Source organism: Lolium rigidum, chromosome 5 (assembly GCF_022539505.1).
Source record: "Lolium rigidum isolate FL_2022 chromosome 5, APGP_CSIRO_Lrig_0.1, whole genome shotgun sequence".
In the NCBI taxonomy this organism is placed as follows: Eukaryota; Viridiplantae; Streptophyta; class Magnoliopsida; order Poales; family Poaceae; genus Lolium; species Lolium rigidum.
The window spans coordinates 150,343,437-150,363,611 of record NC_061512.1 but is presented as its reverse complement, the minus strand read 5'-3'; the positions used below and the strand labels follow the sequence as shown (position 1 = coordinate 150,363,611).

Genomic DNA, 20,175 nt, shown 5'->3' with positions numbered 1-20,175 from the left:
CAGATCCCTCAGCATCACGGAGACTTGAACCTCCTTTAGCCAGTCCACTAATCCGGCCTTCATGATATTCCTTCTTCTGACTTCACCATGGACCAAAAAGTCACCTGATGTCAACACAGAATAGAGCTTCGCGCCGCTCCCTCCGGAACTAAACGGTCGGAATAAAAACATGGGTGCGCGCGACCGAATACCACCCGATCCAACAAGCTGCGAGGCAAAAGATGCACTGTTCCATTCGCCAGCGGAACTTTCCGGAACTCATCTCTCCAGCTAGATCAAAGCAAACTGACCTCCGGAAGATCTTCATCCTCGCATGCGAGAAACCCGAGGACCGCCACAAAAAACAAAGCAAGATCAGCAGCCCCCACGCCACCAATCCCTCCTGCCGAACCACCAAGGAAGAGGACAGCGACGCGGATCATGCGTACCGCCACCGAACCGTTACCGAGGGCGGAGGCCGCCACTGCTCCACCGAATCCTCCATGGCTACCGACGGAGAGCCTCAGGCCCCGGCCAAGTACCCGTGCCGCCCGGCTTCCTCCACCGGCGCTACATCACCTCCAATGAAACGCCGCCGCGGAAACCCTCTTCTCCCCTCGTCGATTCGACGGAGGGGGTGCCGCCACCACCGCCATAGCCAGGCCGGGACCGGGGCCATGGCCGGGGCCGAGGCACGGGGGGTAGGGCCGAGGCCAGCGCCGGGGTCGGGGCCGCGGCCGGCAGCGGCTATGGGCGACGGGCAGCGGGTGGCTGTGGGACGCGGGGGGAGGAGGAGCCTCCGCCGCCTCCCGGGAGGGGGCGGGAGAGGGAGGCCACGGGTTGGGGTCCAGAGTCATGGTCATGGCTGGGATGTCTCATGGATTTGTTTTGTTATGCTGTTGCCGCACAAGCCTACAGTCTTCTCAGGATGCTGATGAAGATGGTCGAGTCACGAGATAGAATCAAAGAGTTCTGGCGGAGCGCACAACCATGGGACCCGAAGGTGCATGCAGCTACAAGCTACCCGCTCAGCAAACGTTGGTCGGCAATGTGTTAGACTGCTCATAGTGGGAGTAACATAGGTAGTAACATCACACATCTCAAGGCATTTTGGTGACATGATATACTAATAAATGAAGAAAGAGAGTGAGGTGGTAACTAGCTATGTTACCATAACATCACACATCTTAAGGCAATATGAGTCTACAACATAATTAATGAGACATTGCATGACACCACATCTAAGTTACTACCCACTATGAAGGTGGTAACTTAGATTAGTAACATGACATATGTTATTAGTCTAAGTTACTCTCCACAATGAGCAGCCTTACAGAGACTTTGATCAACACGTGTTACACGTGTGCACATCTAATCACCACTCCCTATATTTCCCGTTTGGATCTCTCTCATCTTCCCCAAATCATCTCAGATCCCAACGTGTGGGCAACGAGTAGCCGCGTAGGCCGGCTTTCATCCTTCCACCTGCCGTATAAATCACACGGGGAGTGAGCTGCCAGCAAGAGCTACGAGCAAGCACACCATTCGATCGATCCACCACTTCTGATGGAAGAAGCAACAATGCCGCGGAACCTGGGCGGCTCGCTGCCGGTGCCCAACGTGCAGGACCTCGCCGCCCGGCCCCAAGACCTCCCACCCGCCCTCCTCAACCGCTACCTGCGACCTGAACCCACCCTCCCCGACGCCCCTGCTGACGAGCAGGAGCATGTCCCCGTCGTCGACTTCGCCCGGCTCTTGGGCCAGAAGGAGGAAGATCGCGCCGAGGAGGCCGCCAGGCTGCGCATGGCCTGCGAGGACTGGGGCTTCTTCCAGGTCGTCAGCCACGGCATTCCCGACGAGACCATGGAGGAGATGAAGAGGAGCGTCATGGGATTCTTTGCGCTTCCGCTGCCGGAGAAGCAAGCTCTGGCACAGGAGCCTGGAGGCATCGAGGGGTACGGCCAGGCCTTCGTCGTCTCCGAGGAGCAGAAGCTCGACTGGGCCGACATGTTCTACCTCGTCACGCAGCCGCCCAGCTACCGCCACCTCCGCCTCTGGCCATCCAACCCCTCCACGTTCAAGTAAGCACCCACATTTTCCATCCAGCTGCTAACGTAGCATTCATCCATGTCCACAACTGTGATGTCTTCTCTTGCTTCAGGGATTGCCTGGAGAGCTACTCCGCGGAGGTGCAGAGGGTGGCCCGCGAGCTGCTCGGGGCCATGGCAGGGAACCTTGGCGTGCGGGACCCCTCGGACATGACGAGGCTCGCCGAGGTGCAGGCCATGAGGATGAACTACTACCCGCGGTGCCCGGAGCCGCACGCGGACCGGGTGCTCGGCCTCTCGCCGCACTCCGACGCCACGGGGCTCACGCTGCTGCTACAGGTGGGCTCCGTTGCCGGGCTGCAGATCAGGAGGAACGGCCGCTGGCTCCCCGTCTCGCCGCTCCCCGGAGCACTCCTCGCCAACGTCGGCGACGTCGTCGAGGTCTTCACCAATGGCAAGTACAAGAGCATCGAGCACAGGGCCGTCGTCAACCCGCGCCAGGAACGCATGTCCATCGCCGCCTTCCACAGCGGCAAGTACGGCACCACGTACGGGCCGCTGGAGGACGTCGTCCGAGACCAGGAGCCGCGCTACAGGAGCGTCAGCGTCGAGGACTTCTATAAGCTCGTCGTCTCCACCAAGCTCGACGGCAAAAAGATCATGGACGCCATGAAGATCACTTGATGATGCGTTTGTTGTTGCACAATAGTAATTACTAGTTGAGTTGAGTTTGCCACGGCCCACATTTTCCTGTAGCTCATTGGCGTCAAGGCATTTTAAGCAAGCACCTATGTTTCCTTTCGCGACATGGCATCAGAAACGAACGTTGTAAGAACAGTGCGGGCTTCATACTTCTCGGCTTCATCGAATCCAAAAACACGCGCTAACATATAGTTCTAACATTGCCTCATATATAGGCTTATTACTAAACCGCCCTGCCATGAAGATTTCCTCAAAGGCGCGTTGCACCTTGAAGCCCAATCACCGTCAATCCTGACAATGATCCCATAGACTACTTCCTCAATTTTTTCATTTTATTTAAATTGTTCTATTAATAATTACGATCATTTGCAAGTAAAAGTAACTCTATCTTCTTGCAATAAATATATTTCTATTAATGATCAATTGGATGGCCCCAGGACCAAAAAAATCACCTGATGACAAGAAAGAACGGAGCTTCGTGCCCCTCCCTACAGAACCAAACGGTCGGAATAAAAACGTGAGTGTGCACGACCGAATACATGGTTATCTCCAGGTTAAGTTGTTATATTCTCATAAGGAACTTATTTTAGTTCATTGCCCTTTCTTTTCATATTTTTCTCTCAACAAGTAAACAAGATTTCCATCTAATGAACCGCTGCAGTGTCTCTGCAGGTTTGCGATTGTGCAGAATCGGTACCAATATTGGGTTTATAATCTGGTACACGGGATCTTGCTCCTTCCATTGCCATTTCTGTTACCATGGTGATGAATTCCCTTCTGCCTGATTATTCTTACATTGATGATACATATATTTTCAAGTGGTTTTTTATTTGGATGTGTGTGCATTGCCGGTTGTTCTTGATGCTCCATTCAAGTGGTCTTTTACCCCATATTTTCAGCTAGACAAAAGTACCATCTCGACCTGTTGCACTAAACCATTTAGCTTTGAGTTGCCCAGGTTTTCTACCGCTGCATTTAGCTTCCTCTATTGATATGACATTTGCTAGCTTCAGTTTTTCAGAGAAATGTGCTGTAATATTGACATACTTTCAATTAATATACATCTTTTCCATGCTTTTGGATAGGCAATGTCGATTGTTTGGGTTAGACGCATGTTTCTGTAAGTTTATAATTTCTGGTAGATTATCTAATGATACTATAGATGACTCTGGCGTGATTTTTTAAAGCAAAATACTCTATTTTTAAACACCCCTGCATCACCGTCGATTTTAAAAGACAATGATAATTGACTAGCTTATCTTTGGCCGTATGCTATGTACATACTTCTATGTATCTTTAAAAATTTCAAAAGTTTTGACTTCGCATATAGGTGCGTGCACACCAAAGTTCATGTGCTGATATTTCATCCATGATGCCTACTTGATTGTTGTGCTATAATTTGGAAATTTAAATGTTCACTAGTGATGTTACATTGTTATCTCCATTCTTCTCCAAGCCTTTCTCTAAGATGTTGTTCAGTACTATTTTTTTATGTAATCTGTTCTTAGGTGAATCCTTTACAGGAACATAATTGTAAAAAAAGGCTAATCAAATTATTTCCAACTTTAGGATATAAATTTCTGAATCAAATGTATTAACGACAACATGTTACTTTCAGTACTTTTTTTCTGAATCAAAGAGTATATGTTATATTTGTTTTTTGAAAACGTCTTGATTGAGATCAAGCATAGATGGAAATATCTTTCTTTTTCTTTTCTGGAAGGCTGAATAAAACAGGTGAGATAACATTTGTGTGTGCATGCAAACAGTTATTTTAATCTGGCCTATTTGTTGTCGATCGTGCTCGAGAAACATGACTTATGTAGATTCATCCTAATGTTACAGCTGCATTGCATGTGCACATTTACTAGTATATAGGAGGGAGGAGACGGCACTCAAACTATCCACTGGGATCGGGCGGCTCTTCTTTCCCACCTCGGATTTGATGCCTCATGCTTTTTCTTGCCTCTTCATCTTGTTTCCAAATTGCCTATCAAATCCTTGTAATAGCTGCTGCTAGAGTGTGTGCACTACGGGAACCCGCCGAGGGGCCGACGGCCGGCAGCCGTCGGCACAACGTACGCTGCCGTCGGCACAGGCCTGTGCCGACGGCTGCCGTCGGCACACCGCCGTCGGCACAATATCGCCTCGGCACAGCCCCTGCCGCCGTCGGCACAGACTCTGCCGTCGGCACAGCGTCCAGCCCGACGGTCAGACAACGCCGTCGGCACAGTAGCCGTCGGCACAGTCCGAGTGGGGCCCACTGAGCGTCTAACGGCCGTTAGGCCAGGAAGGGAGTTGTGCCGACGGCCAAGCCGTCGGCCCAGCCTGCTGTGCTCGGACGGCCTGGAGCCGCCACGCGTCCACGGCCCTTTTCCTGTGCCGACGGCCAAGCCGTCGGCCCAGGTCCATCGGCCCAGCCGCGTCGCCAGGCGCTCCGCCAGCCCAGCTGCCGTCCACTCTTCTATGCCGACGGCATAGCCGTCGGCACAGCTCCTGCCATTTGGCACGGCTAGGGGGCTGTGCCGACGGCTATGCCGTCGGCACAGACTTTACCATTTGGTTTCCCGCGCTTTTCCTGGTCCAGACACAGCAAGCACGACAAATAATCATCACAAATGGCAGTAATATACATTGAAATGCATCACAAATGTAGCACAGACACATAATCATCATCGTCATCATATCAAATGTAGCAACAACATCATCGTGATACAAATATGTAGCATGTAGCACACACGATCATCATACATCGTCGACACATGGCACACATGATCGACGCACACCCGCTAGACACCTAGCTAAGGGGGAACTAAGATCAGGGGGTCCAACCAAGTTCCTGACTTGTAAATTCAGGCGTCCGGCCTTTGTCAAGGTAGACCGAAGTAGAACCATGGCCTGAACCATCGCCAGCAGGAGAAAAACCTGAAGCACCGGGAGAATGGCGGCCGGGGTGCATCGGTGTGCCCTCGCGCGACGAACCAGGAGAGGGTCGGTTCCGCGAACTTCCCGTGCCCTACATGTTTGACAAGAGTTAGCATCTTAGACATGCGAAAGGAAAGCGGTGAAAGCAGCTTAGACAATGGTTAGGCACAGGACTTACCGGAGTCCGTGCGTAGTATGTGGCCGCGAAAGCTTCCTCGATGGGCACACTCGGAGTCGGCCCCGGCCTAGCTGGCTCCTCGGCCGGAAGTGCGATCCTCTCTCCGAGTCAAGAAGAACGTCCCGAGCGCCTGCAAGATAGTTTAGATGTCAAGCGCTGTAGATATAAAAAAAGGGAGGTGGGACTTGTCATGTCTTCGAACCATAAAAGATTGGAACTTACACGACTCGTCGCCTCCTGGTACTCTTCCCAAGCCGCTCTCTTGAGGTCCCACTCTGCTACAACCGTCAAGTACTTCTCATAAGCGGCCGCGTAGGCGGCCTCAAAGTGAGCCTACAATTTCCAAGAAAAGGAGTCATGTCAATTTAGCCATTCAGGGATGAATGTTGGAAAGAAGATGGAAATGAGAAAACTTACATCCGTACGACGGTGTCGAGGAGGCGCGACCGGTGGGTCGCCGGTGGTGAGGGTAGACCTGATCCGCGTGAGGGTCCTCTGCGGCTTGATCACCCCACTAAGAAGCTTCGTGCGGCCATGCTCCGCGCCGCTCCCCGCCACCATAATCGCCGTCAAGTCGGTCTCCTGCTCAATAGGATCATCCACCTCCGGGATGAAGACCCTTGAACACCGAGCGGTACTTCTCCAACTCCTCTTCGGCATAGCCGAAGTACTCGAGCGGCGAGGGCTGAGGCTGGCTCGGATCGGGCTGCTTCGGCTTCATCTTCCGCCACCCTCCCACCTCGGTGAGAGGCTCCCGAGTTCCGCCTCCTGCACGAGCAAGATAAATGTTATGTGTATCAAGTAGTAATATGAGGGAAATAAATGCAAGTTGTTCCATGTATATATGTACCTTGTGCTTCTGTAGCGCTCGGTCTTTGCGGCTTCCCGCACTTGTGTGTTCCTCCGGTGCCCGGTTTGCCTTGTTGCGCGCGCTCTTGGCGTTGAAGTCGGCGTCTTCGCCAATCCACCTCGCTACCAAGGCCTCAAATGCGTCTTCCTTATTCTCGCACCATAGGGGCATAACCTGAAAAACCATAACTCATTTGAAGAACACATAATGCAATCCCAACTATGCAGCAACATAGAGTCTCATTGAATATTTACTTACCGTCTTTTGCAGTGGTTGCTAGGACACATAAAATGACGCCACGCGGCTCCGCTCGATTTTTTGGCTCCGTTTGCTTCGCCAACTGCGCAAAACGGGGCCGCCGGGACATGCGGTATGGCCGTACCGGGCGCGCGGTTGCACCCGTCCGCCAACGCGCGAAACGGAAAACATTTAGCACATAAAATGACGCGTCATAGACCTAAAACCATTTTTCCCTCCATTTATTGAGCGAAGGAAAGTGTCGCCCCGGTTCAAATCCGTTCGGTTTCCAGCTGAGTTCGGCGGGGCACCGCGAGAAGCGGGTGGGATTCCCGGATGGCTTCCGCGCGCATATGGCATGTGATAGGTGATGCGTAGGAGGTATCCTACCGCTGCGCGGAGGTCCCGCGCGATGCTGAAATGCGCACCATGTAGCTGCTTCACAAAAAAAGCCCTTCGGCACCCCGAAAATGGAAAAACCGTCGCCCGTGGTTCGGATTGGAAATCCGCGACCGGGGCCTTGCTTCCCATCCTAGGGCCCACGCACGTGCCAAATATGGCCTCGTTCAGACAAACTATGTGGTGAAACGGGCCGTTTCCTACTCATTTCCCCTAAAAGCCACGAGATCTACCCCTATAGCTTTCTCCGTGTGATGGTGTAACAATGGATTTTTTATTTGCTTTGGTTTGTTTAGGACATATGTACATGGGAAACCATAGGTTGGGCTTACTTTACCATAAAATAGGCTCCATTTTAGCCGTACCAGGAGTTTGCACATACAGATCCTGGATTTTCACCAAGTCCTGGCCCATGTCCGCGAAAATCGTCAACGCCGGGTACATGCAAGGTTAGCCAAACCCTACATCACACTTGTGCACATATGCTAGGGACATATGCAAGTTTTAAGCGGTTCGACGCTCCGCTGATCTGTATCTTCGGAAACCCTAGGGCGGGGACCCCGCAGATCTACCCCTATAGCTTTCTCCGGTGTGACGATGTAACAATGGATTTTTTATTTGCTTTGGTTTGTTTAGGACATATGTACATGGTAAACCATAGGTTGGGCTTACTTTACCATAAAATAGGCTCCATTTTAGCCGTACCGGGAGTTTGCACATACGGATCCTGGATTTTCACCAAGTGCTTGGCCCATGTCCGCGAAAATCGTCAACGCCGGGTACATGCAAGGTTAGCCAAACCCTACATCACACTTGTGCACATATGCTAGGGACATATGCAAGTTTTTAAGCGGTTCAGACGCTCCGCTGATCGTATCTTCGGAAACCCTAGGGCGGGGACCCCGCAGATCTACCCCTATAGCTTTCTCCGTGTGACGGTGTAACAATGGATTTTTTATTTGCTTTGGTTTGTTTAGGACATATGTACATGGGAAACCATAGGTTGGGCTTACTTTACCATAAAATAGGCTCCATTTTAGCCGTACCGGGAGTTTGCACATACGGATCCTGGATTTTCACCAAGTGCTTGGCCCATGTCTGCGAAAATCGTCAACGCCGGGTACATGCAAGGTTAGCCAAACCCTACATCACACTTGTGCACATATGCTAGGGACATATGCAAGTTTTTAAGCGGTTCAGACGCTCCGCTGATCTGTATCTTCGAAACCCTAGGGCGGGGACCCGCGAGATCTACCCCTATAGCTTTCTCCGGTGTGACGGTGTAACAATGGATTTTTTATTTGCTTTGGTTTGTTTAGGACATATGTACATGGGAAACCATAGGTTGGGCTTACTTTACCATAAAATAGGCTCCATTTTAGCCGTACCGGGAGTTTGCACATACGAGATCCCGGATTTTCACCAAGTGCTTGGCCCATGTCTGCGAAAATCGTCAACGCCGGGTACATGCAAGGTTAGCCAAACCCTACATCACACTTGTGCACATATGCTAGGGACATATGCAAGTTTTAAGCGGTTCCGACGCTCCGCTGATCCGTATCTTCGGAAACCCTAGGGCGGGGACCCCGCAGATCTACCCCTATAGCTTTCTCCGTGTGACGGTGTAACAATGGATTTTTTTATTTGCTTTGGTTTGTTTAGGACATATGTACATGGGAAACCATAGGTTGGGCTTACTTTACCATAAAATAGGCTCCATTTTAGCCGTACCGGGAGTTTGCACATACGGATCCTGGATTTTCACCAAGTGCTGGCCCATGTCTGCGAAAATCGTCAACGCCGGGTACATGCAAGGTTAGCCAAACCCTACATCACACTTGTGCACATATGCTAGGGACATATGCAAGTTTTTAAGCGGTTCAGACGCTCCGCTGATCCGTATCTTCGGAAACCCTAGGGCGGGGACCCCGCGAGATCTACCCCTATAGCTTTCTCCGTGTGACGGTGTAACAATGGATTTTTTTATTTGCTTTGGTTTGTTTAGGACATATGTACATGGGAAACCATAGGTTGGGCTTACTTTACCATAAAATAGGCTCCATTTTAGCCGTACCGGGAGTTTGCACATACGGATCCTGGATTTTCACCAAGTCGCTGGCCCATGTCTGCGAAAATCGTCAACGCCGGGTACATGCAAGGTTAGCCAAACCCTACATCACACTTGTGCACATATGCTAGGGACATATGCAAGTTTTTAAGCGGTTCCGACGCTCCGCTGATCTGTATCTTCGGAAACCCTAGGGCGGGGACCCCGCAGATCTACCCCTATAGCTTTCTCCGTGTGACGGTGTAACAATGGATTTTTTATTTGCTTTGGTTTGTTTAGGACATATGTACATGGGAAACCATAGGTTGGGCTTACTTTACCATAAAATAGGCTCCATTTTAGCCGTACCGGGAGTTTGCACATACGGATCCTGGATTTTCACCAAGTCTTGGCCCATGTCTGCGAAAATCGTCAACGCCGGGTACATGCAAGGTTAGCCAAACCCTACATCACACTTGTGCACATATGCTAGGGACATATGCAAGTTTTTAAGCGGTTCCGACGCTCCGCTGATCTGTATCTTCGGAAACCCTAGGGCGGGGACCCCGCAGATCTACCCCTATAGCTTTCTCCGTGTGACGGTGTAACAATGGATTTTTTTATTTGCTTTGGTTTGTTTAGGACATATGTACATGGGAAACCATAGGTTGGGCTTACTTTACCATAAAATAGGCTCCATTTTAGCCGTACCAGGAGTTTGCACATACGGATCCTGGATTTTCACCAAGTCGCTGGCCCATGTCCGCGAAAATCGTCAACGCCGGGTACATGCAAGGTTAGCCAAACCCTACATCACACTTGTGCACATATGCTAGGGACATATGCAAGTTTTTAAGCGGTTCCGACGCTCCGCTGATCTGTATCTTCGGAAACCCTAGGGCGGGGACCCCGCAGATCTACCCCTATAGCTTTCTCCGTGTGACGGTGTAACAATGGATTTTTTTATTTGCTTTGGTTTGTTTAGGACATATGTACATGGGAAACCATAGGTTGGGCTTACCAGGAGTTTCCACATACAGATCCTGGATTTTACCCCTATAGTCTATAATCCGCTCGAGTTTTGGGACCATTCCCACCCTTCGATGCTCGATTTCGACGACACATAATAATGATACACTTAAGAACTTGAGACCCACACACGTAACTAGACCCACACACAAACCAAAACACTTAAAGAACTAGACCACACACAAACCAAAGCACTTAAAGAACTACACCCACACACGAAGCAAAGCACTTAAAAACTACACTACTAACACACAAACCAAAACACTTAAAAAACTAAACCCACACACGAACAAAGCACTTAACACTGGGTCGACACATGACCCGTTAGACACATGGACTCGACACACACACATACTAATCAGTTCTCGAAATCTTCGTCCTCGCTAGGGGTGTCCTCTGAAGCGGTACTTGAGAGGTACGAAAACCACCGTTCATCATTTTCCCCCCATGTCGACGCCTCTCCTTTGGCGTACTCCGCGTCATATTCGGCCCTCCTCTCGCCGCTTTCCCGCCCTCCTCTCTCTCCTGTACGCCTGCTTCTCCTTCCGGAATGCGCGCGTGGCCGCGACGTCTCGGGATGGTCTGCGCGCCATTGTGCCATGAACTGCTCGTCCGCCTCGGTGGTATCAATCCGCCGCTGGCCATCTCCGAACCGCTGCGCTTCACCCTGCGAGCGAAGTAGCGGCTCGGTAGAGAGACTCTCGGCTTCCGCCGGAGACACGACCTCCGGGAAGTTCAATTCGTGGCGCGACCGGCCAAACCTCCAAGCCGCAACGTCGTATGCGCGGGCAGCAGCCTCCTTCGTGTAGAAGGTGCCGAGCCACACACGCACACCACCGGCGGAGATTTCGGACGCGAAATGGCCCGCAGCCCGCCGGCGAACGCCGATGAAGCCCGTGTTGCTACGGCGACGAGGAGCCATCTCGACGGCGGTGAGCTCGGAAGGATTCCGTGGTGTTTTTTGGATGAGAGAGTTGATGAGGAGAGAAATGTTGTTGCTGATGTTAGTGTTGAGAAGACATGGCTATATATAGGACGACGAGGGCTGAAACGGCGGGAATAATTGGCGGGGAGAGAATGGGCGCGAGAAGAATGGCGGGAGGGAAGGAGGGGAAAAATGGCGGGAACTGTGCCGACGGCCTGGCCGTCGGCCTACATAGGAAGTGGCGCGAAAAAATGGCGCGAATAAGGGCGGGAAGAAGGAAAATTTGGCGGGGAAGGCTGTGCCGACGGCCGGCCGTCGGCCCACTTCACGCCGTTTGCCACCTGCTGACGCCGTTGTCGGTGGCTGTCTGTGGCCCCACCATATGACCATGTGCCGACGGCTAGGCTACGTGCCGTCGGCACAGATAGTGTTTGTGCCGACGGCCAAAGTGTGCCGACGGCGGCCGTCGGTCCTGGTGGTTCTGTGCCGACGGCCAGGCTGTGCCGACGGCTACTTTGCTGGGCTGACGGCGAGCGAGGTTGTGCCGACGGCGGCCGTCGGCACAGATTCTGGCCGTCGGCACGTCAGCGGGTTCCCGTAGTGGTGGTGTGAGTGTGCGCGCGCGGATCTATCTGGCTCTTTACATCAGGAAGTTGTGCTGCCACTGTTGTGCCTCATGGCCGGAACGGAGGAGTAGAGCAAGAACTGCAAAAGATTCAAGGCGCCGAGCACCGCCATCACCCAGAAGAAGTAGTCCAGGTAGCCCTTGTCGAGGTCCTCAGGGATCCACCCGGCGAACGCCACGGCGCCCAGCGCAGCCGAGTTGAGGTAGTTACCCACTGCGACGGCTAGCTGCGCGAGCGCGGTGCACATACTCCTCATGCCGTCTGGGCCCCGGTCGTAGAAGAGCTCGAGCATGCCGATGACCGCGAACACCTCCCCGGCGCCCAGCCCGGCGTACGCCGGCGCCTGCCACACGATGCTCACCGCGCCGGCCGCGAGCCGCCGCTTACTCTCGAGCTGCGCCGAGTAGGCCATGGCGAGCGCGGACAGCGCGAGGCCGACGCCAATGCGCCGTGGCTGTGAGAGGCCCCGGTCCTCGCCGGTGGCCCTCCGGGCCAGGGGCACCAGCACGGCCTCGTAGACAGGGATCAGTACGAGCGTGGCGAGCACGTCGAAGCCAGCCATAGAGGCCGGCGGCACGGCGAACGGGCCCACGCGGTTGTCCATCGCCATGCCCTGCTCGATCAAGGTCGATGACATCTGCGACGTGGCCATGAAGAACACCACCAAGGATGCCCACACGGGGCACAGCCGCAGCAGCTTCTTCACCTCCTCCACCTGAGACACCGTGCATAGCCTCCACTGGCCTTTCTTGTCCGACGTCGGTGGTGGGACAATGGCAGCCTTGTCCAAAAATCTGGAGAGGAAAGCATTAAGAAGAAATCAAACCGATTTTTATCTCCAAAGACAGATTCTGCTGATTTCAAAGGGTTCTGGTTTTATAAATGGTTGGAGTTACTTAATAGTTATAAAGGGGATGGTTCACGAAAATGGTGAATGGAATCTGGGTGCGCGCGCACCCATTTACGAAAAGTTCAAAAATATGCTATTTAAAAGTTTTCAAAAAATATGAAGTAAATTTTTGCATGTAGATATTATGTTGATACTTACTCGTGTGTGTTTTCACGGAAAAATACCATTGTTTGTGACCTACATAAAAATGACAAAATACAAATTCCTGTTCCTGTGAATAGTACAAATTCCTGTTCACTATTCTCATTTGCAGGAATTTGTACTATTCACAGGAACAGGAATTTGTATTTTGTCATTTTTGTGTAGGTCACACACAATGGTATTTTTCCGTGAAAACACACACGAGTAAGTATCAACATAATATGTACATGCAAAATTTTACTTCACATTTTTTTGGAACTTTTAAATCGCTTTTTTTGAACTTTTCGTAAATGGGTGCGTGCGCACCCAGGTTCCATTCCTCCGGGTCGGTTCACGAAAATTGTCTCAGAGGTCCGAGGAAATGTCTCAGAGGTTAGGATGCAAATTGGGCCATGGAGTTTAATTTTTTAAGTGGAGAAAAAATTATTATCTGGGTGGGAAGCTTAGAATGCATGAGGTTTTCCACTGGACGATTGGCGATGTAAGAAACGGCTACTGTCTTCTCCATCGAAGAAACTAGAAGGATACCCCGCGCGTTGCAGCGGGAATTTCTCCGATAACTCTATTTTGTAAAAAATAAAAGGATATAAATTAATTTGAATAGGATGTTATTTGTACGAACATGCATGATTTAATTGACGTAAATAGTCATGAGGCTAACTTAATAAAACTGACTTGAAATGGTTATGTAGTTGGCGGCTAAAAGTTGATTATGTGGATAATTGGATGGCTTAAAAATAAATGAAGTGGCTTGCATGTAGAGTATTAATGAATGTTAGTGGGAGATGACATGGACAATTGGATGGCTAATAAAATGGATGATGTGGATAGCTTGCATGTTGAGATAGACAACTTAAATGATCCTGGTGAAACCCTCGTCCGCGTCGCTCCCAGGGAGGCGACACGGGCGACCAAGCTCAGCCCCCCAGCCGTCTACCTCCTCCGTCTGCTCCCCTCGTCGCCGCCAGGCGCGGCCGGCGCGAGCAAAGCCCGTCCGGTAGCCGGCGGCGGCGGGCCCTCCTCCCTCGTGCGCGGGGGTCTCCGGGCTGGAGCGGCGCGACGCCACGGACGGCGGGCTGCGGCGGCGGAGCACGGGCGCCGGGCGGCGGCCCCGGACATCTTCGGCAGGTTCGGCGGCCGTGGTGGCTGTGCGGGCGGTGCCACGGCTCGAGCGACGTCGGCGGGTGCTCCAGCTCTTCCGTGCGGGCCAGATCCGGGCTTGGAGGGCTCGATCCGGGCCTTGCACCGGCGTGGGAGGTGGCCGGCGCGGCGACGTGCGGCATGGGCGGCGGCGAGGTGCTTCGTTGGCGGGCAGGGGCTGGAGCCGGGCACAGGAGGGCCCGATCTGGGCCTGCTCGGAGCTGGTGCTCGCCGGCGCTGGCACGCCGGGGCGGCGGCCCCGGGGACGCGGTGGTGGAGGGGTTGGGGCGGCCGGCTTTGCCTCGGCACGGAGGTTGCGCGGAGGACGGCGGATCTTGGGGTGTCTCGGCGCGACGGTCGCGTGGAGGCTGCTCCCAGCTTCGTCGGTGTCCCGGTGGCCGTGGTGGGCCACTGCGTGTGGCAGGCTGCCATTGTTGGCACCTGCAAGCCCATGGCAGAGGTGAGCCATGGCGCATGGACGGCGGCGCGGCGGCGCGGCGTTTGGTGGACCGGGCGTTGGTTCCGCAACGTCCCGGGGACGGCGGTAAGTTGGCATGAGGAGCTGGCCTACCGTGCGTGGAGGCCGGAGCGGCGGCTCCGGGAACAAGGCGTGTTGATGATATGCCCTGGCTGTGTGGGCGGCAGGGCATGTCTCCGTGGCGTGGGCGGCGCCCCTGTTGCGGTGGTTTGTGCTCGTCCGGGGTTTGGGCTGTGTTTGACAGTGGCGGTGTTGTAGGTCTCCGGACGAAAGTCTTGCCCGACTCGGTCGGTGCCGGCAACGACGACGCTCGAGGGCGCCGTTCTCCTCCTTGGAGGCGTTGGCCGTGGAGTCCTCACACACCTCCGCCTATCATTCCGGGTGAAAACCCAAATCCTGCTCGCGCTGGATTGAATGACGGCGGCGTCTGCGGACGTCGTGACCTCCTTGGAGGCGTCATTTTTTGGAATGTTTGGGAGCCACCTCCGGCAATGCCTGACTGCTGCTTGGGTTGACGTTTTCGTGTTCCGTCGGTGCGCGAGTGCCGCCGGCTTGCTTTGCGGCCTGCCTCACCCCTCGAAGCTTGAAAGGCCTAGCCGTCTCTTTCGGCTCGACTTCCTTTCCGGGGACGTGGACCGGGCAGTCGCGGCGCTCGCTGTTGCCGTCGTGCTAGTGCCATTCGGCGGCGCTCCGGACCTGGTTTATCCAGGTCGTGTGGCCAGTGTGCGGGTTTTCGCCGGTTTTCCCGAAAAACTGTGCCGTGTGTGGTTTTCTCTTGTCCGGTTTTCCTTATAAACTGGACACGGTGTTGTGTTTGTATCGGTTTTCGGCCAGTTTCCCTTATAAACTGGCCAAATTTCCCTCTCCTTAATGAAAAGGCAGAGCTCCTGCCGGTTGCTCCAAAAAAAAAAAAAACTTAAATGATCCTCTAGTGGGGTTTTGCTTTATAAGAGATATAGATATTTAAGTGGTCATTTTTCGGTTTTGTTATCCTAGTGTGGATGGGAGTTTTTTTCTTCTCAGCTTCGGTCTTTTTATTCTTGCCTGTCTCAGTGATTTTGTTTTTTGTGTTGGTTCGTGGCTCAGGTGTAGCTTCCTGATGTTCAGTAGTTTCTTATCTTGTTAGGCTTGCCCTGGTACCTTTGCGTTGTAGTGTTGTTGTCAGTGGGGTTGTCCCTTGTGTGCCTAGAGGTGTTTGCTGGAGTTGCGCTCCAGGTTTGAGTTACTTTCTAATAAAGCTGGTGTGAAACGTTGTAAACACTTGGTTGCTTTATAAAAGCAAAGGACTGATTTTCAAAGAAAAAAAGATATGCAATTTGTTCGTAGCATATATATAGCGCCAAGCAAGTGCACCACCATCACGCCGTGCAACAATAAATTTTCAAGACATAAAAGTAACATGAGCTTTCAAAACTACCTGAAATGATTGGTATGCTGAACCTGGAAGGCAGCCTCTGATGGCGCAGGCAACTGATGCAGGGCAGAGCAATCATCGGGCAAGTCCAGACGGCAATTCCTGGTAGCGGCAACAACAACTTGGGCGACTCTTGCCATGGGGCTCCTCTCTCCTGGCCTCTTGTACCTGTACACACTCCTGCCAGCGAGGAACACCCCGAACCCGAGGCTCATGAGGAGCAGAGGGACCGCAAAGCCGACTCCCCAGCCGACATTGTCCTGCACCCAGACGAGCACGGTGGTCGACAGCAGGGAGCCGACGTTGATCGAGAAGTAGTACCAGTTGAAGAAAGAGCCCTTCCTCACGCGCTCCGCCAGGTCAGAGACGTCGAACTGGTCGGCGCCGAAGGCAGAGGTGCAGGGCTTGATGCCACCGTTGCCAAGGGCGGTAAGATAGAGTCCTAAGTAGACGGCGACACGGCGGACTTGGTTGGAGGATTGCAGCATCCATGGCAGTGCTGCAGAAACCGTCAGTACAAGCATCCCCTAGCAACGAAAATGATCAGAAATGCTGGACACACACTTTTCTTTCAGAAAGGGGAGATATGCTGCCCCTGGCTTCTTCGATGCACTTACAACGGCGTAGACCGAGAGGAAAACCACTATCGTCTTGTATCTCCCCCAATATGTGTCTGCCAAGAAAGCTCCGACGAGCGGCGTGAAGAATGTCGTGCCGATCCAAGTAGACACGTTCCTTGCTGCGTCGACGTTGCTTTCTTGGAGCACGCTGGTGAGGTAGGTGACCAAGTTCTTAGATATCGCGAAGAAGGCCAGGCATTCGCTGAACTCGATACCTAGAGCAAAGAGCAATGCTGAGCACCGATATCTTTTCGAGAAGAAAAATGATGAGCGTTAATTGTGCAGCAGTACCTAAAAGGAAGAAGCATGCTCTCCAGTTCCCTGTGCTCGTCTTAACAGCAGGCAGTCCATTAGCATCAACTGTTCCATCACCAGTATGCCTTGTATCCCTATCCTGCGTGACGAATTGACGATAGGGTAAAAGCTAAGTTCAACTGAGAGAGTGCGTATATGAAATCGAACTCTGGTTTATACTTGCCAGTGCAAGATCGGGAGGTATGGGATGCAGCAAGGGTGTCTCCTCATCGCCTGCTTCCATGCCTGATCACTTTTGGGTATCTCCAACTGCAGTACATAGGAGGATAAGCAACAAAAGTTATCTTTTCGCTTCCAAGTTCCAATGACTCCAGAGAGAACTCAAATCGCCAGATAAAGAATTGGCTGATAATCTGAATGATTCAAGTTTGTTTCCGATCAATTTTGCGAAAATCTGCAGAGAGAGAGAGAAAGAGAGAGGGAGAGAGAGAGAGCGAGCGAGGGAGAGAGAGACACCTGGTGCGGTGGAGCTGCTAAATGATCATTGTTGTTGGAGGAGAGGAACCGAAGAAACCAAACGAAGCAGATGGGATGTCCTCTCGGTGGGAATCGTTTTCAGTTTAGGAAGAATCTACAGTACATTTGATTGTCCGCCAAAATGTTGTAGGCCCATGAAGTCTGCCATTGCTTTGTTGGGCTCGAGATATATGGCCCGTGCATGTCTTATTGAAACAACATAGGGCTGAGTATCACTACCTTTTTTTTTTTTTTTTTTTTTTTGCGATTCAGATAGCTTTATTGATTAATTGATAGGATTACAATCACTCCTTAGAGTATCTGCGAGGAAGCCAGGATTATAATTGATCCATAGGCACATCCTCCTATCAGAACTAGCTCGTTGAGCACATAAGTGGGCAGCACGATTCGCATCTCGCCCAATGAAACTAATGCTACAGCTAGAAAAAGCTATCTTAGACTCTGCTATCTCCTGACAAATAGCCATGATCTCCGACCGGTTTGACCCGTCTCCATTGCAAAGATTCACCACCTCCTTTGAATCACTTTCGATTATGACACTCGTATATCCTCTCTCCATAGCCAAGTTAACGCCTTCTCTGATTGCCATGGCCTCCATGACGCGTGCATTCGCCGCGTGTTCTTGCCATCTCGCTTGAGCCCTAATCAGGTTACCTAGGTGATCTCTCACAACCAACCCTGTAGTGCCAGACATAGAATCCTGAATAAAACTTGCATCGGTATTGATTTTCACTGTACCCTCATCTGGTGGCTTCCACTTCACTTTAGGCTTTGGTGTTTTCTTCTCTTTTTCTTTGCCAGCACAGGCCAGGTCTATAGTGGTTTGTAGCACCCACCTCACAGATTCAACCACAGATCTGCCTCCCTCTCCATGCTTGCGCGCATTCCGCTCCTTCCATACCGCCCAACAGCCACATAAAATCATAGCCGCCTCTTCCTCCTTGATGGTCTTATTATCAACCATATCCATAGCCCATGAGTTTGGATGGAAAATAGGAACCTTGAATCCTGCATATCCTTTTAATTCGTCCCAAAATAATCGTGCCCATGTGCATTCGAACATAGCATGAAAGATGGATTCCTGTTCTACTCCACACCATTCACAATGTGCAATTTGTTCCATATGCCTTTGCTTCAAAATTTGCCTAGCTGGAATAAATTTCTTGATCACTCTCCACCGAACAAGCGAACTTTGGGTGGCACCGAAATCTTCCATAATTTTTTCCAAGCATGTTTTTACCTCGGTACCGGAGCCGGATGCTTGATCGGCCAATTTATTTGCCGCCAGCAGACGGTAAGCCGATCTAACAGAGAACAAACCATTAACCTCTTGCGTCCAGGCCCAAGTGTCTTCTCCCCTCTACCTAGGGGTATCCGACTAATAGCTCTTCGATCGGTATCAATAAAATTAGCCTCTAGCTTATCCTCATTCCACGACATCGTTTCCTCATCAATCAACTCCTCCACCAAAATAATTTGTGCTTCTGGCCGTTTAAATAATGGACGACCATTCATGTTTGCTGGAATCCAAGGATCTTCAAAAGCACGAATAGAAGATCCATCTCCCACTCGTTTAATCATACCCTTCTTCGGGGCTTCACGTCCATGTAGAATCGCCCTCCAAACATGTGATGAATTTCTCTTCTGCCTAGCCGACATAAACTCGGAGTCATGGTAATATTTACCCTTTAAAACCTTTGCACATAACGAGTAAGGTCTCGTCATTAACCTCCAGCCTTGTTTAGCTAACATAGCTTGATTAAAGAGCTGGAAGTCCCGAAAACCCATACCACCGATGGATTTCGGTACTGCAATGTCAGCCCACTTTTTCCAGTGAATTTTCCTCTTCACTTCATCACCTCCCCACCAAAACCTTGCAATAATGTTTGTAATCCTCTTACACATCTTTTTGGACAAGGCGAAAACAACTCATAGAGTATGTCGGTATGGCTTGACAAATTGCTTTCACCAACACTTCCCTTGCTGCCCCGCTCATCTTCTTTGAAGCATAACTATTAACCAATTTCTTAAGTCTAGCAATAATGTGTTCAAATTGCTCATCCGTCGACCGACCCAATGCAGTTGGTAAACCCAAGTATTTTTCAACTAGGGCCTCAGCTTCAATACCCGAGAGTGTGTGCACCTCAACTTTCATCTCATCCGTACAGTTTGAACTGAAAAACACCGCAGATTTGTTTCGGTTAACCAGCTGTCCCGAACCCACTCGGTACTGATCCAGAATATTATGCAATCTCGATGCACCACTAGCTGAAGCTTGAACGAAGACAAGACAATCGTCCGCAAATAGTAAGTGTGACAACCAGGGTGCATGCACGCCTACTCTAATACCACGTGAAAGATATTGTGGCCCTGAGTATTTGAGTAAGCAGCTTAGTCCTTCCGAGCGAGTAAGAACAGGTAAGGGGACAAAGGATCACCCTGACGAATCCCCCTTGATGGCCTAAAATACTCTGAAAACTTGCCATTCACTCTAACAGATAAAGATACGGTGGAGACACATTTCATCACCAAATCTATCCATTGCTCCGAAAATCCCAGCTTCTCCATAATGGCTCTCAAATAGATCCACTCAACTCTGTCATAGGCCTTTGCCATATCCAATTTGATGGCACACGCACCACTTTTTCCTTTCTTTCTTTTCAAATAATGTATACTCTCATATGCTGTCAGGACATTATCTATAATTAAGCGCCCGGGCACAAAAGCGCTTTGCT

The 20,175-nt window shown here is 51.4% G+C and overlaps 2 protein-coding genes across 2 annotated transcripts; one reads left to right on the top strand and one right to left on the bottom strand.

Moving 5' to 3' along the window:
- The first annotated feature begins 1,428 nt into the window (after positions 1-1,428).
- LOC124653428 (S-norcoclaurine synthase 1-like) lies at positions 1,429-2,828 on the top strand. Its single transcript, XM_047192494.1, has 2 exons — positions 1,429-2,060; positions 2,141-2,828. Exons 1-2 carry the CDS (start codon positions 1,546-1,548, stop codon positions 2,709-2,711), a joined length of 1,086 nt encoding a protein of 361 aa, XP_047048450.1. The 5' UTR covers positions 1,429-1,545; the 3' UTR covers positions 2,712-2,828.
- A 9,100-nt stretch (positions 2,829-11,928) lies between these two features.
- Positions 11,929-17,377, bottom strand: LOC124658020 (protein NRT1/ PTR FAMILY 8.5-like). The gene is made up of 5 exons (XM_047196471.1): positions 17,127-17,377; positions 16,940-17,042; positions 16,646-16,863; positions 16,032-16,555; positions 11,929-12,739 (listed from the first exon to the last, which is right to left on the bottom strand). Exons 1-5 carry the CDS (start codon positions 17,184-17,186, stop codon positions 11,965-11,967), a joined length of 1,680 nt encoding a protein of 559 aa, XP_047052427.1. The 5' UTR covers positions 17,187-17,377; the 3' UTR covers positions 11,929-11,964.
- Positions 17,378-20,175: the final 2,798 nt, after the last annotated feature.

Excerpts from the sequence above, each read along its gene's own strand:
- LOC124658020 (XM_047196471.1), bottom strand. The coding sequence starts at position 17,186 with ATGGAAGCAGGCGATGAGGAGACACCCTTGCTGCATCCCATACCTCCC. Across the intron at positions 16,556-16,645 it reads TCCTCTCGGTCTACGCCGTT|GGGATGCTTGTACTGACGGT; the intron begins GTAAGTGCATCG and ends TTTCGTTGCTAG. Across the intron at positions 12,740-16,031 it reads CAGCATACCAATCATTTCAG|ATTTTTGGACAAGGCTGCCA; the intron begins GTAGTTTTGAAA and ends TTTCCTCTCCAG.
- LOC124653428 (XM_047192494.1), top strand. The coding sequence starts at position 1,546 with ATGGAAGAAGCAACAATGCCGCGGAACCTGGGCGGCTCGCTGCCGGTG. Across the intron at positions 2,061-2,140 it reads TCCAACCCCTCCACGTTCAA|GGATTGCCTGGAGAGCTACT; the intron begins GTAAGCACCCAC and ends CTCTTGCTTCAG.